Source organism: Phragmites australis, chromosome 17 (assembly GCF_958298935.1).
Source record: "Phragmites australis chromosome 17, lpPhrAust1.1, whole genome shotgun sequence".
Lineage (NCBI taxonomy): Eukaryota > Viridiplantae > Streptophyta > Magnoliopsida > Poales > Poaceae > Phragmites > Phragmites australis.
Genome location: NC_084937.1, coordinates 29300485 through 29314867, shown reverse-complemented (window position 1 = coordinate 29314867; position 14383 = coordinate 29300485). Strand labels below are relative to the sequence as shown.

The 14383-nt window shown below is 43.1% G+C and overlaps 1 protein-coding gene across 1 annotated transcript; it reads right to left on the bottom strand.

Moving 5' to 3' along the window:
* Positions 1-2633: 2633 nt before the first annotated feature.
* On the bottom strand, positions 2634-12288 carry LOC133897074 (uncharacterized). Its single transcript, XM_062337645.1, has 20 exons — positions 12036-12288; positions 11529-11831; positions 11270-11406; positions 10425-10469; positions 10018-10071; positions 9807-9911; positions 9516-9725; positions 9335-9420; positions 8432-9186; positions 7997-8051; positions 7131-7218; positions 6882-7087; positions 6645-6802; positions 6308-6539; positions 5004-5083; positions 4678-4831; positions 4503-4581; positions 3734-3818; positions 3364-3410; positions 2634-2924 (listed from the first exon to the last, which is right to left on the bottom strand). Exons 2-20 carry the CDS (start codon positions 11689-11691, stop codon positions 2766-2768), a joined length of 2898 nt encoding a protein of 965 aa, XP_062193629.1. The 5' UTR covers positions 11692-11831; positions 12036-12288; the 3' UTR covers positions 2634-2765.
* Positions 12289-14383: the final 2095 nt, after the last annotated feature.

Sequence of the window (14383 nt, the reverse complement as noted above, 5' to 3'; positions counted from 1 at the left end):
GGAATGACAGGCCATGCGGCCTCTTAAATGCAGCATCAGGCCTCTCACCAGTTGACACCTCACCGCTGGGCCTCTGTGGGGGCCACCGGCGAAGGACTTCTCAGGCCCTTAGGGAACCGAGTGCTCGGGGGCCACTGTTCACAGCCCCGAGCACTCTCTCCTAGATATGCCTTTTCTTGGTCCTCAGGGAACCGAGTGCTCGGGGACCACTGCTCACGGCCCCGAGCACTCTCTCCTGGAACTGACTGTTCGGGTCCTCGGGGAACCGAGTGCTCGGGGGCCACTGTTCACGGCCCCGAGCACTCTCTTCCGGAACTGACTTTCCTTGGATCCTCGGGGGACTCGGGTGCTCGGGGGCCACTGTTCGCAGCCCCGAGCACCCTCTTCCCGGTACTTAGCTTTTCATGTCATCGGGGGACTTGAGTGCTCGGGGGCCGCTGTTCACGGCCCCGAGCACTCTCTTTCCGACACTTGGTCTTCTTGAGTCATCGGGGAACTCGGGTACTCGGGGACCACTGTTGATGACCCCGAGTACTCTCTCTCGGGACTTGGTCTTCTCGTCCCTCGGGGAGATAACCCCCGCGGGAGGGAGCCACGTGGCACTCTGCTGTTCTGGTCTCGGGACTCGGGGACCCCTGGTTCCTGTGTCACCGACACCATTAATCAAATTAATATTTATCTCACCCAATTTGACAGGACAACTAAGCATTTCTACTCTTGACACCCAAATTACAACACTAGCGACAAGGATAATCATGGAAAGTACTAATAAACACTAAACATAGGATTCATATTGACAAAGAATGCAATTAAAAAATAAAAGACACACTTTCCTACAATAGGGTCAATATGATCAGGGATACTTGCTTTCAACAACAGATTGCTCAAACTCCTCGAAAGTATAGTCCTGCAGATTCAAGAATTGCTCGCCTCCTGATGCAATCACATTAAACAAAAACAAGCAAGCACAAACCTCTAAGAACAGTACACCAAACAATAGCAAATCACTATAAAAAGACTACTAACAGAGAGTACTCGTTGCTACAATTGTGTGAGCGCAGGAATCACCTAAAACGGAGCTATAACGGAAAAGTAATGAGGATTTTAAGCTACATGAGCTTTTTTTTAAAAGAACAAGGGCTATTTGATAAAAAAGCAGAAAGTTTCAGGACTAATTTTTAAAATTTTAGGGACTTATATACAAATAAACAAAACTATAGGGGTCTAAAAGTAAAATAACAGGGACTGACAAGTGCTTATTTGTGAAGATAGAAAAATTTAGGGACCTAAATGTAAAATTACCTAATTTTTGAGAATAAAAGGATTTTTTTCCGTACTTAAAAAACTTATTTATTGTGTCATGCTGATGTCACTGTCTTACTAGGCGGGTAACTAGGCTCAGTTGCTGACGTGGTCGTGCCACGTGGGACGAAAGCGCACGCGTGGCATGCACACTTGACAGCGCTACTAGGCTTAGGCTATTTAAATCTACACCATTGATCTCAAAATCAGCGGCTACAATTTAAAGGGGTGAAGGGGTATCTAATCCTCTAATCTCGACCGCACATGAGGGATTCAGCGGCTGACGACAGTTGGGGAAGTTTGGCACCGACAGCGATAGGGAAGCAGTGGCGCCGCCTCGAACAAGGCTAGAGCATCACCGACAATGCTCGATCTAGCTCTACAGGCTACCAAAAGCGACGGGGAACGGCACAAACGAACGAGGTGGCGACGGGGATTCTCACCGAGAGCTTCACGGCTTTCAGCGATGGCTCAGCGGTGGTCAGCAATGGCTTCACGGCAATCGACGATGGCTCGGCGGTGGTCAGCAATGGCTTCACGGCAATCGACGATGGCTCGGCGGTGGTCAGCGATGGCGAGAAGGGGACGGCGTAGTCAGAGCTCAGCGGGGGCTCGGTAACTGCGAAGGAGAAGCAAAAATTGAAGATCAGGAAGGCTGGTTGGCGGTTCGGCGATGCCAAAAAGGCGGTTAGCATGCCTTAGGGTGCAACGGAGAAGGCGGGCGACGAAGCGCAGCGGCGAAACTCACTGGAGCTTGGCGAAGGGCAGCTTGCGGTGACAAAACGTCGTCGAGGAGCGGCGGAGAAGATCCCCCGTGCTCCTGCGAAGCTGACGACGGGCTCGGAGTCGCCAGGAAGAGCTCGGACACAGTGTGCGGCGGTGCTATGTGCGTTGGCAATGGCGGTGGCAAGGCTACGGGGCTAGGGGAACAGGAGGGCGGCAGAGTGATGCGGAGACCATTTAATAACACGAAGAGGGAGCGAGGCCGTTACGAAGTCATGGGGCATGGAGGCAGATCGTGGACACGATGGTTTCAGTCGGCGGTTGCGGCCATGGTGCGTGGGAGTGAGCGTAGGCGTGAAGGGAGCGAGAGGTTGAGACTAATAGACGGGTCCAGCTTGCTAATGAGAGAGAGCTAGAAAGTGAGCTAGGCTTCGAGCGTCCACCTCACCGATGCTGTCTGTTTGCTAGCAATGAAAAGTGGACAGACAAACAAAAAGAAAAAAATCTCAGAACAGAAACCAGAGCATACGTATAAAACAAACAGCAGAAGCATATCCTCCACGCGATGGCAGGCAGATTCCACAAAAAACAAGACAAGACAGGGGATATCATCCTGGGTTAAGGGTAATTGAAAGGCCACCAGCCAAACGTTCAGTAGTTACAGCTGGGTGATTCAATTTAAGTGCCAAGCAAGCAAGAAGCAACGTGTTTTACATTCAATCCATTGATCGATCCATTGATCAGGTGATGAGCTCGACGCTGAAATCCCAGAGCTTCTTGGCCAGGTCCATGTCCTTGGCCTTGTCACTCGGCTCGTACAGGTTGCTGTCGCAAAAGTACTTCCCCGAGACGCCCTTCACCTCCGGGTGCAACGCCACATAGCATGTGGTGGCCGCACCCTGACACAAACCCGAGGCTCAAGTATTAGGTCTATTAAGGAAACCAAGGTACAAGGAATGCAGCGGCTGTTATGGAGTTAAATCTTGCAAATAATGCACATCCTAAGACAAGAATGATCTAAACCCAAAAGATTCAGATTCAGCTGCCTTCTCCATCACAAATAAAGCTCTGGCAGACTTGAAGCACCATGATGGCACAGTCAGATTACAATACTGAAATAGGAAACAAGACGTTTTTCTCTCTCTTCTACTTTAACATAACGGAATATCAGTTATAGCACATTCACTGTTTCATCGGATGTAATGTAGTAGCTCTATAGTGAATTCACTACACCAGCAAATAGTGAATTCACAAAATGACATGTAGGTTCCAGACTTGTGCGTAAAGGATGTTAATGAGAAAAATACCCTGAAGATTAAACACGCTGAAAATATTTACCTGCTGAGCATTTTTCAGAACCAATTTACCAAGTGTCCGGTGGAGAACTGCATGTAACACAAAATTTAATGTAATCAGTGGCACATCCTTACAACTTCATAGGAAGTCCTTAACCATAGATACCAAATTTTAACTCATCAGGCCATTACTGCGGTCAAGTAAGAAACATAACTCATTTCCCAATTTGTGATTCTTGCTGGCTTTGTTAACATGCATTTTATGGCCCTTGCTATGATTTGTTCATATCAATAAGAAACATGACCTGACATAATTTTCTGTAATTCCCTTCAACAGAACAATTCTACAAATTTGGCACACAAGAGCAGGAGCACTAAATGTTCCCCCCAAAGGAAGTGCCAATTCTCCTTACCATCCAAGATACTATGGTGACGAAGAAGGTTCGTGATAATAGAGCCTGGATGAAGAGAATTTGCAGTTATGTTGACACCCTCTTCCTGTTAGACCAAATATTGTGTCATGATTTGCCGTAGATGGGCTGAAACAAAGCTATAGAACATCCTAACAAATTCTTAAATGAATTAAACCTGCAATACTAAGGATAACATAGTTAACAGAGATCTGACACATTACAATTCTATGAATTGGATGTCGATTGTTATCTAAGGATAATTTATTAGACCCAGATTAAGAATCCAATAAATGAACTCCTATTTTGATGTCAATGATGAAATAACTTGCTGATCAATGATTTTTTATTGAGTAAATTTCAAAAAACTACAGCTATTTTGACATATGTTGCAGAAAACTACAATTTATGGTGCACATTTCAAAAACCTACAACTATTTCAACATATGTTGCACCTTTCATCCTCTATGGCATGTAATATGAGGATTAACTGTAGACCCACCTGTTGCCAGAGGATGACAGATGGACCCACGGTGAGATAGTTGTAGTTATTTGCAACGTGTGTCAAAATACTTGTAGATTTTTGAAATTTACTCTTTTTTAATTAAACAAACAGTGCATTTTTCAAAGTTTAAATGCAATCACCTCACGAAAAGAATGCAAGTGATGTTGCCCACTAGAACAAGCACCCCTGTTAGAATACATGCAGATGTACCGTATGTTCACCGCGAAATCATGTAAATGGCCGCATGTTGGATGGAACAAGACATACCTTGAATCTCCTAGCAAGTTCATTGGCATGCAAGATGTTTCCAAGCTTTGACTGCCCATATGCTCCAATGCTGCTATACCTGCACAACACAAGCTTGAACAGCAAGTGACTAGATTTACCTCGAAATAAAGTAGACTAGGCAATAAAACATCACAGCTGCACAAAATTTACATACACTGACTCATCATTTATCTTTTCAAATCGGATGCCTTCCCGATATGCAAATCTGTGCCCCTCTGATGAAACGTTCACAATTCTTCCTTCCACACTTGATCCACGAGATGTCTTCTTCATGGTATCCAACAGAAGGTGTGTCAGCAGAAAATGACCTGGAGATTATGAAATTAGAGCCGCATTTAAGTGTTAGGTGAGGTACAACACAGCAATTGGACTGTTGAGCTAAACTTGCACATGTTGTAACATCGCTGTATGATTTAAAGAAGCAAGCGCACATACATATGCAACTGATTCATCAAGAAGTCAAGTATATGGAGTGCGTACCAACATGGTTAGTTGCAAACTGCATCTCAATGCCATCCTTTGAGAGTGCAAAAGGAATCGCCATTACTCCTGCATTGTTGCTGCCAACAAAAGCACAAGGAAATCAATTAAATGAGATGAACTATTGAAGTAACACTTTATGTTCTTCGTGGACTCTAAAATCTAAATGGCTCCTAATTCAACTCAACCTTAAAATTCGTACTTAACATATCATAATAGATTCTAAGAAAGTAAACTGAGCAATTCAACCATACTAGTTATATCAGTGGGAAACTACCCGACCATTGCATGTAAAATTTAATGTGCTGCAAAGTAGTTGCACTTGTCTGCATGAGTTACTTCACTAGTATCATCATGACTAGCTTATCAGGGATGCTTCGATTCTTATAACACCTTGAGGCACCACTCACAGAATGAGCAAGCGTCAAATCAATCACCCCTACTACATGAAAGCAGCCATTCTTATAACATCCGTAGGAAATCTGGAAGATCATCCAAGGATTCGTATTAATCACCACTCCTTGTTTCCTAGATATGCTTTTGTGCATGGTATTTGCGCATATAGAAGAAGAAAGATGTGCAATGCAAATAAATGCTGAAGTAACATACAAGGCTTACAGCAAATAGATTTTTAGACAACTGTTTAGTTGACTGTCACAACTGTAGCTAGCCACATTTTGTTAGCATCTAGCTCACACTTTATACACTTAGTTTTTATTTGCCACATTTGTGGTTAAGAATTTGTTAACCACATTTTTTATAGCAAGTCACATTTGACTAACTTAAGACGTGGCAAACTTTTTGAATCAAACATACCCTAAGACCATCTCCAACCATATTCCCTTCATTTCATTCCCTTCCCCGTTCTCATTCCTTTTATTTCCTCTCATCTCCAACAGCTTCCCCTCGAGGGGAATCGCGAAGGGAAAGGAGAGAGAATCCAGTCCTAAAGGGAATGACCCTGAGAATCCCGTCGTGACAGGAACCGTGAAGAGAAACCGTTGGAGCGCTGAAGGGAACGAAAATCCCGTCGTGAAGGGATTTTGGTCCCTGAAAGGAAACCGTTGGAGATGGTCTAAGGATTTATTATGGGATTTCCTCAAACTAGCAACCTATCACATACTACTTATGGTGACCATACCGTCCTAGCGCTAGGAGAGATCCGGTATTTAATGAACCGAACGAAGTGGCCTGTTGCTTTCAAGATTGCATTGAATCATATCAACCCGAAGCATATGTAGTCGAATGTAGGCAGCTTGGTAGGCAGTGGGCAGCAGAGCAGAGGAGGCAATATCAATACGTACATGAGGATGTTGAGAGGGAGTCCCCTGGAGACGAATTCGGAGGCGAAGGTGCGGACGGAGGCCATGGAGGACAGGTCGAGCTCCATGACGTCGAGCTTGGCCTCCGGCGCCTGGGCAAGGACGGAGTCCCGAAGGGCCTGGGCGGCGGCGACGCTCCTGACGGCCATGACTACGTGGGCCCCGCGCAGCGCCAGCGTCCGTGCCGTCTCGGCGCCGATGCCGCTCGACGCCCCTGGATTGGATTAGGAGCTAAAAGGTTAGGTTTTGGAGATTGTTTCCCTTGTTGTTGGAGAAGAAAAGGATGGGAGGCAATAGGAGGGAGGCGGGGTTTACCGACCGGTGACGATGGCGGTGAGTCCGGCGGCGGAGATGCCGGCGGTGACGTCCTCGGCGGTGGAGCTCCAGGAGAAGCCGGAGGGGCCCCGGCGGCCCAGCAGCCACGAGGTCATCATCTTTCCTCGACTCTCCTCCAATGGCAAGAATAAGCCAACTCTCCTAGCGATGGATGATTAGTCAGATGCCATGGTGGTGGTTCTAGAAATAGAAAGAAAAGAAAGGAAGGAGAGCGACGGACGGTTGTTTCATCTTGGACTTGGGTCCGACCAATGCAGAACTAGCATCACCGTGAATGGATGGCGTCGCTCGCAGTGGCAAATGGCTTTTTTCCTCAGCATCATGAAACCAGGACAGGACAGGACAGGACAGGACAGAACAGAACACTAATTTCATTTCGTCTTTGAAATAAAACTTCGTCTTAAAAATAAAAAGTAGTGTAAGATCCTACTGTACGTTAACAACAACACGTAACACGTTCTCGGCGTACTTGTACTCGTACATACACCTCGAATCTACAAGGGAAGGTGGAGGCCAGGCATGTCTTGTTATCAGCCGTGAGTGACAGACAGTCCAACCTGCTCTGGCCGAACAAGCAAGCAAATGGGCCTCAACTTGTGCATGGAATTTGAGTGAGACGAGCAGGTTGGTTGGTAAAAAAAATCTCTTCTTTTCTCCGTATTTTTCATCGTTGAGATCTTTCTATCATAAGGGCGGAATTGGCTGGTTAGGTAGGTTATAAAGAAGCAATTTTCGGAGGGTGTTTTTTTCCTTGCCGGGAAGGGCAAGGGCCCCAACAATTCGGAAAATGCAAGTTTGTGAATATCTAATTGATTCTATCTAATCAAGCATAAGTTTGTGAATTCATGAAGATTAGCGCAGTGCAGGTTTTAAAAGAGGTATAGGTGCACCAAATACACCGCGAGCATATCTACGGACATACAGACAGCTAAACAGTGCTGGAGGAAATAAAAAACACAAGAATTGAAAAACAAACCGTTCGCATGTCATGCACTGAATGTTAAAAAATACTGATGTACAAATGAAAATTCTGAGCAATCTGAGCATTTTGCAACCACACTAGCCAGTCGTCCAGCAAAACCAGATCCTAGACCTCTTCGATCCTAGACCTCTTCTAAAACCGCAACCCTCTGCTCCAAGCCTTTCAACATCAACTCAATTTCATCCACCAGCCGTTTTACCAGTCATCCATGCCTGGACACAAGCTTAAGGTTGAAACCCAGACAACACTTGCCTGGTAAGCACCACCCATGGTAGGTTCCAGTGACAAATCACCCGGTGCCACTGCGGAATCAAATGCCTTGACAAATTTAGACCAGCCTGGTGTTACTTCACTTTTCAGGACACAAAACAAGTTTCACATGGTCCGCTGCAATTGCATCCTTCCACCCTACAAAAAAGAACAATATTATAAGCATGCTTTATTGTTGAGCTAAATAAGGAAGAATCACAATGATCTTTCCTAATTTCACAAGTACCAAATATTTCCCACCTTTAGGTAAATAAACAACAACAAAGCCTTTTGTCCCAAGCTAATTGGGGTAGGCTATTTTAGGTAAATAAACATCACACATAAAAAAATGATGTGTAATTGAGCAGTTCTTATCTTTTACTACTGATGTACATAGAGCCAGGTCAAGTTTTTCTTTTAATGAGAATTATCAGGTCAAGTTAATATGCTCAAAAACACTCGGGGTCAGAAAAGTTGGGGAGATATATTAGCTAGCCACACGTCATAGATTTTCAATGTAACAGTAATCAGATACTTACTTTGAGAAAGAAAGGTTGTCACTTCTTTACTGGAAAACATGCCTTCGTTTCCATTTTCCTCGTGGCTAATTGGTTGTGCCACCTTGATTACTGAATGGTTGATAATCTTCGAACTAGGAGGGGTTGGGTCATGCTTGAAATGCCAGAGGTCTTGAGAGCGTTCGCTACCATCTTCAATTGCAACACTTATAGATCCTATTAGCACATGAGAGTTTTTGCCAAGAACCATGTTGTGTCTATCATCCATATCTAACTCATGTTTTGGGCCCTGTTCTTCAATCTCAGCTCGCACTTTCCACTCCCAAGTTTTGTTTCTATTCAACACGGTGCAGGCATTTGGATCCCTGTAATTTGAATGCCTAGCTGGATGTTTTGAAGCAACTGCAAGACCAGAGACAGAGCTATTTTGGGCAAGGTTTTCTGTTCTTCCTATATGACATCTCGAAATGACTTGTTGCCTTAGAATATCACCTGTACTCATTCCATGCCCCAAATCACAGCTGACATCTTCTTTAGATTGGTCCACATTAAAACAATTATCATCTTGTGTTGGAAACTCAAAATACTGTGAATCTTCTTGCTCATAATGGCCAGCATCTGAAATAGCCTTAAGACTTTGAATTCCAAGAGAATCTGTTTCATCATCCATGATTTCAGATAAATGAATTGTGACATCCTCGTCCTTGAGGTCTTTTAATCTCTGTTCTTTCTGCCTAAGTTTCTTCATCCGTTTCCTTTCCATCAATTCAGCTTGCCTTCAAAGTATAGAAGAACAACATAGAAATAAGTTATATACTACTTCCATCTCAAAGTTGAATTAAATGGTGTCCAAGAAATAAATTGGCCAAATGTGGCTCAGTAGCCTTTTGAAATTATATTATGTTAGTAGAGTTAAGCAATGACCTTTTCTGAGCAGCTTCCTCTTCCTCAACCAGCAACTTCTGGCATCTCAATGCTTCAATAGCCTTATCAGCAGACCATGCTTCAACCTGTTGTTTTATTTACAGTCGGAAAATAAAATTGAAGAAACCTATAGCTAAAGGCTAAATGCAAATCATTTTTGCATGAAGTAGCAATATCTTACCAGCTTTTGTTCAAGCATGTAACTAGCACATGCAACAACATTTTTCAACTCTGCTGCAACTTTGTCTGCTTCTCCATCAAACAAAAACTTCTGTATACAGGCAGCTGTGTTCGTACAAAGAAATGTATTCTCACTTGCTTCATCGAGCACACTAAATAGTTCATTTGATAATACACGCAGCTGCATTGGAGCCTTTGTTTGAATCAAGTCCTGTACAGAATAAAAAGAGGCTTGCATACGATGCTTGGTACCAAACACATAAGGTAGGATGAGTAGGTTCGAAAACCTTACCAGAAGTTCACTGCCAGCTCTGGCATACGCCACTGGTAATGAAGCATACCCTGGCTTACACATCCATGTTGTCAATGCTGTTAAAATTGATGAACCAGTGACACCCTGAAAATATATTTCTATTCCAAGATCATTGTTTTGGAAAAGAAACTGGTTCTAAATGCCTCACATATTATCAAGGGAAACAGAATAAGCAATCCACAGTAATTACCTCCACAACAACATCTGACAAGGACAAAATTGTTTTAGCCTCATCCACCGTCAGCTGATGAGACAAATAAATTCAAAACTATGAGCAATGGTTTAGGTGCAGAACAAAATAAAAATTGGCATCTATTTAAGGAGTTATTTACTTTAATAAACAAGAAGATGCACTAATATACATATACTTCATGATGTCAGGATAACACACAAAAAATCTAGACCAAAAAATTGCAGGTAATATTGCCATATCCTTTTACATGAAAAGTGACAAGGACAAAGGATACATTTTCCTTTAAATGGTTATTAACAAATGTATAATCTGTGAGAGCAAGATACTTTATTTATTACATAACACTGTCAGCTGTGATGGAACTTAAAAAAAGTATAATAAGCAATTTATTGCAGATTACTTACTTTATCCCAGAAAGCGGCAACATGGTCTCTGTTCTTGGGGAAATCCTACAGAACATCAACTATTATGTCATGCCAATGTATCTGATGAGATAGAGGAGCAGCTTCATCGAAAGAAAATGAAGATGTGAAATAATTGGAGTTCAATACGACAATAGATACTACTATACCATGGACCAAAGTTGTATACCACAAAGATTTTTTCCCAAAAAGAAATTTGTGTAGCTAAGAAAAAGATGCACAATTAACAGAAACCGAGAACATCCAACCATTTAAGATACAAGTTACAACCATTTAAGATACAAGTTACTTGGTTGTTGTGCTGAGCTTTCAAATAGATTCTCATACAGCTCAGGAATTTGGGATCCCGGGTTTCTGAAAAGTGAAAGTATCCCATGTAACAGGAACAGCAAAATGACACAAATTCTCCGAAACAAGTGAATTATCTCCGAAACAGGAAAATGATAGGTGATAGCATCAGGTAAATAAACTTACAAACATAAGAGTCGAATTTTGACTCTGGAAACAAGTGAATTATCTACAAAGCACGCATTCTACCAATTCAAACTTTGATGCTATACTAACATGATCATACATATAAGTACGACATGTGAACAAAGGAAACAAAAAACGGACGCAAACAATTCTGTTATTCACCTTAAGACCTATGTTATCCGAGTACTGTGGCAAAGAAAGCACTTGGGTGCGATGGTTGAGGTCACAGGCTCGAGCCCTGTCTCCAACCTTAATTTAAAAGACTCGTAGTTTCCCTACTGGTCCCTCTTTTATCCAACTATGGTAAGTTGACACAAAATTGGATGGAAAAGACAAAAGGACAAAATACAGACCTTATCTATTTTGAGAGTTCGGCGATGAACACGTGTATGCCGCCTAAAGTTGATTGAAGAACAGAATTCTCTTGAACACTTGGTACACTTCTCCAACTGCACCTTAGGAGGTGAGAACAACGGCCAGCCTGGAAGATCTGCAAGACAAAAAAAAAAAGGTTTATTTCGTGATAACGAATTTTTTTCCCTTGTCCAATAACACCACCTATCAGTCTATATCACAACCGAAAACAAAATACCTGCTTTTGACACGACATACATTTTTCAGTCTCACCATTTGCCTTTGCAGCAGCTTGAGCGAGCGCAACAACAGCGTCTGGGATTTTGAGGGGTTGGATTGGGCCGTACGTGGTCATGATATCCCTCGCAGTTTCTGCAATGTCCTTGTTCGTAACTTGGTTGTATCTCTTAGATGCATTCATCTCCAACTGCAAGCAGGGGCTGACTCGCGTTGGGGAAAAAAGAGAAAGAAATTCAACTGCAGCCGCGCCTTAATTAGGTACCAAGAAGCCAATGGTGTCGAGTGAGATCGATGGAGCCTTGCGCGCCGAAGAAGAAGAACCTAATCACATAGAACAATGCATGGATCAGATTACATTAGCAGGGCAGCACGCGGCAAACCAACCCGCAAGTATCCCACTGAATGGAGAGAGACAGACAGACAGAAAAAGGAGGGATTGGAATTGATTGCACACAATCAGAGTAAAGAGCATGGAACTTTTAGAACAAGGGGATCCATCCAAGCAAGCTAGGTAGGCTTCCTTACCAACAAGAGAAGAAACCAATCCAAGTCCTCCGATGGATGGATGGATCTCCAATCCAGGGAAGTCCAGTAGCAGCGATGCGGACGATGCTGAGGCAGGACAAATCACGAGGAAAAAGAGAAGAACAAATTTGAGAGCGATTGGCAAGGGACCGATCGATCTTTTGGGGGAGAAACCACACAGAGGCCGCGCCGCGAGCGATGCGACGAGAGGAGGAAGACGAGCGAGGGTTCTCTCCTCTAAATAATACTATATTTTTACGATCTATGACATTGTGGACTCATTCTCTAAAAGATATTATCTTTCTTTTTTTCTAAAATAAAAAAAAATGTATCTTTATATTAAGAAGTAGCGTAAATAGTATTACATAATACTGACCATATCAGATGTCACAAGAAAGACTATAAAGTACGTGACAGCAAGAGCCCGATTACACAAGGAGGAAAACAACTAGTTATGCTGAAACAACACTAAATCAAATTCCCGCTGCGAATCGCCACAACCACTCCATAAAATTGGATAGCTTCACAGCCCTGGCTTGACACCAGAGACTCATATCCACCTAGATAAGGGCCACTAGAGAATCGGAAAAGATGTAGCGTTTGTTGAAGATTATATCATTATACAAGAGTCAGATCCGCCAATAGGTAAGGAGGATTAGGGAATCCAAGCTGTCGAGGGATGAACTTCTAAAGCGGGATCCTAAGGGACCCCTTTGAGATTCGGCCGGGGGATGATTCTGAATCTACCTTGTACGTGAATTAAATGAGAGTATATGGGAGATGCATGCGGGACAGATGATCGGATGCTAGTGGAGTAAATGCTCGAGGGATTTTAGACAGGTTCGGGCCGCACGGAGCGTAATACCTTACTCCTGTGTGTATGCTATAAATGCTCTGGGAATACTTTTATCTGGATCTCTTGTGTTACAGGTTTTTTGTCTAAGTCTGGAGCTTCGGTCTTCAAGTGCCGATCTCTCTGAGCTTGTCCGGTTTGTCTGAGTCCGTTGAACTTCTTCAACCTGTTCTTCTCCAGGGCGTCCACCCCCTTCTTATACTTGAAAGTGCATCTAGCCCCTATGTGTGGTTTTGGTAATTAATGACAATACATATAGACTAACAATGTTGTTGAGATTGTTAGTAGGTTGTTCAATAGGTGATGCATGGAGAAGAGACATGCATGGAGAAGAGACATGCATGAACTCTAGGTGAATGGGAAGATTGAAAGTACATCAAGATGAATGAGCTCTAGGTGATGCATGGAGGAGAAATATGCATCTAAATAAATGAGCTTTTAGTGATGCTCATAAGAAGAAGAAGAAGCTCAATAAGATTAGCAATAAGTTTAAATGCTAAGTTACTTGTGGAGATCAAGTAACTAAAGGTATGACTTGTTAATAGAGTTTTATGGACTAACCCGTGTGCTATGTGTTTAAGAATGAGTGGGGTTAGGTTTTATATGAAGATTGATAATATGCATGAAGGCTAATAAGTTACTTGTGGAGATCAAGTAACTTAAGGTATAAATGTTGTCATTTAAGTTTTATGGACTAACCCATGTACTTTGTGCTTGAGAGTGAGTTGGGGTTAGGATCCATAAAAAGGCATAAGTTGAATTGAAATCATATATGCTAAGAGTGAAGAACAAGAGTGGACTCCATATATAAAAGTGAATTCCTTGAAGATGTCGAATACAAAGTGGTTTTCTATGGCAAGACGGTGAAGGGCAAGCAAGACTCGGCTGCGATGGACCATCCGTGGTGAAGGGCAAGCAAATGGCTTGGCGCTGAAGGATCAAGGCGGTGGTGAAGAGCGAGTGAAGGCTTTGCGCCGATGGACCGTGCGAGGCTATGTGAAGCTATGGATGATTCACATCAATCATATGAAGAATCAAGAAGAGATGGAGTGAAGAATATATGGAAGTTGGCAACCCTCAAAGTTTGAAAGAAAAAGAAGCGGTACTTGAAAGTTTTCAAATGCTCAAAGTGGTTCAAACGAGTTTTATCTTTGAATTTGAGTATAGGTATGCCGCACTATTAAGAGGGATGCAACGTGAGCTAATTGTCGCATCTCAGTGCTCAAGAGTTTCCAACCAAACCCAAAGTGAGAGTTTGTTGTTAAGAGTCTGGAGCGGAAAGTGGGGAAGTGTCCAAAATGGGTTTTGGAGTGTTCCTAATTTGCTCCTATGTGTTTTAGGTCATGAATTCAGTTGGGATATGTAGCCCTCTGAATAATCTTTCCATAGAGTCCAAAATCGTCGAAATCGGACTCCGAAATCAAAAGTTATCGCCGTTTTTCGGAGGTCAGCTGTGCTGTACCCGGAGTCTCCGGTGTAGGTCGGATACTCCGGT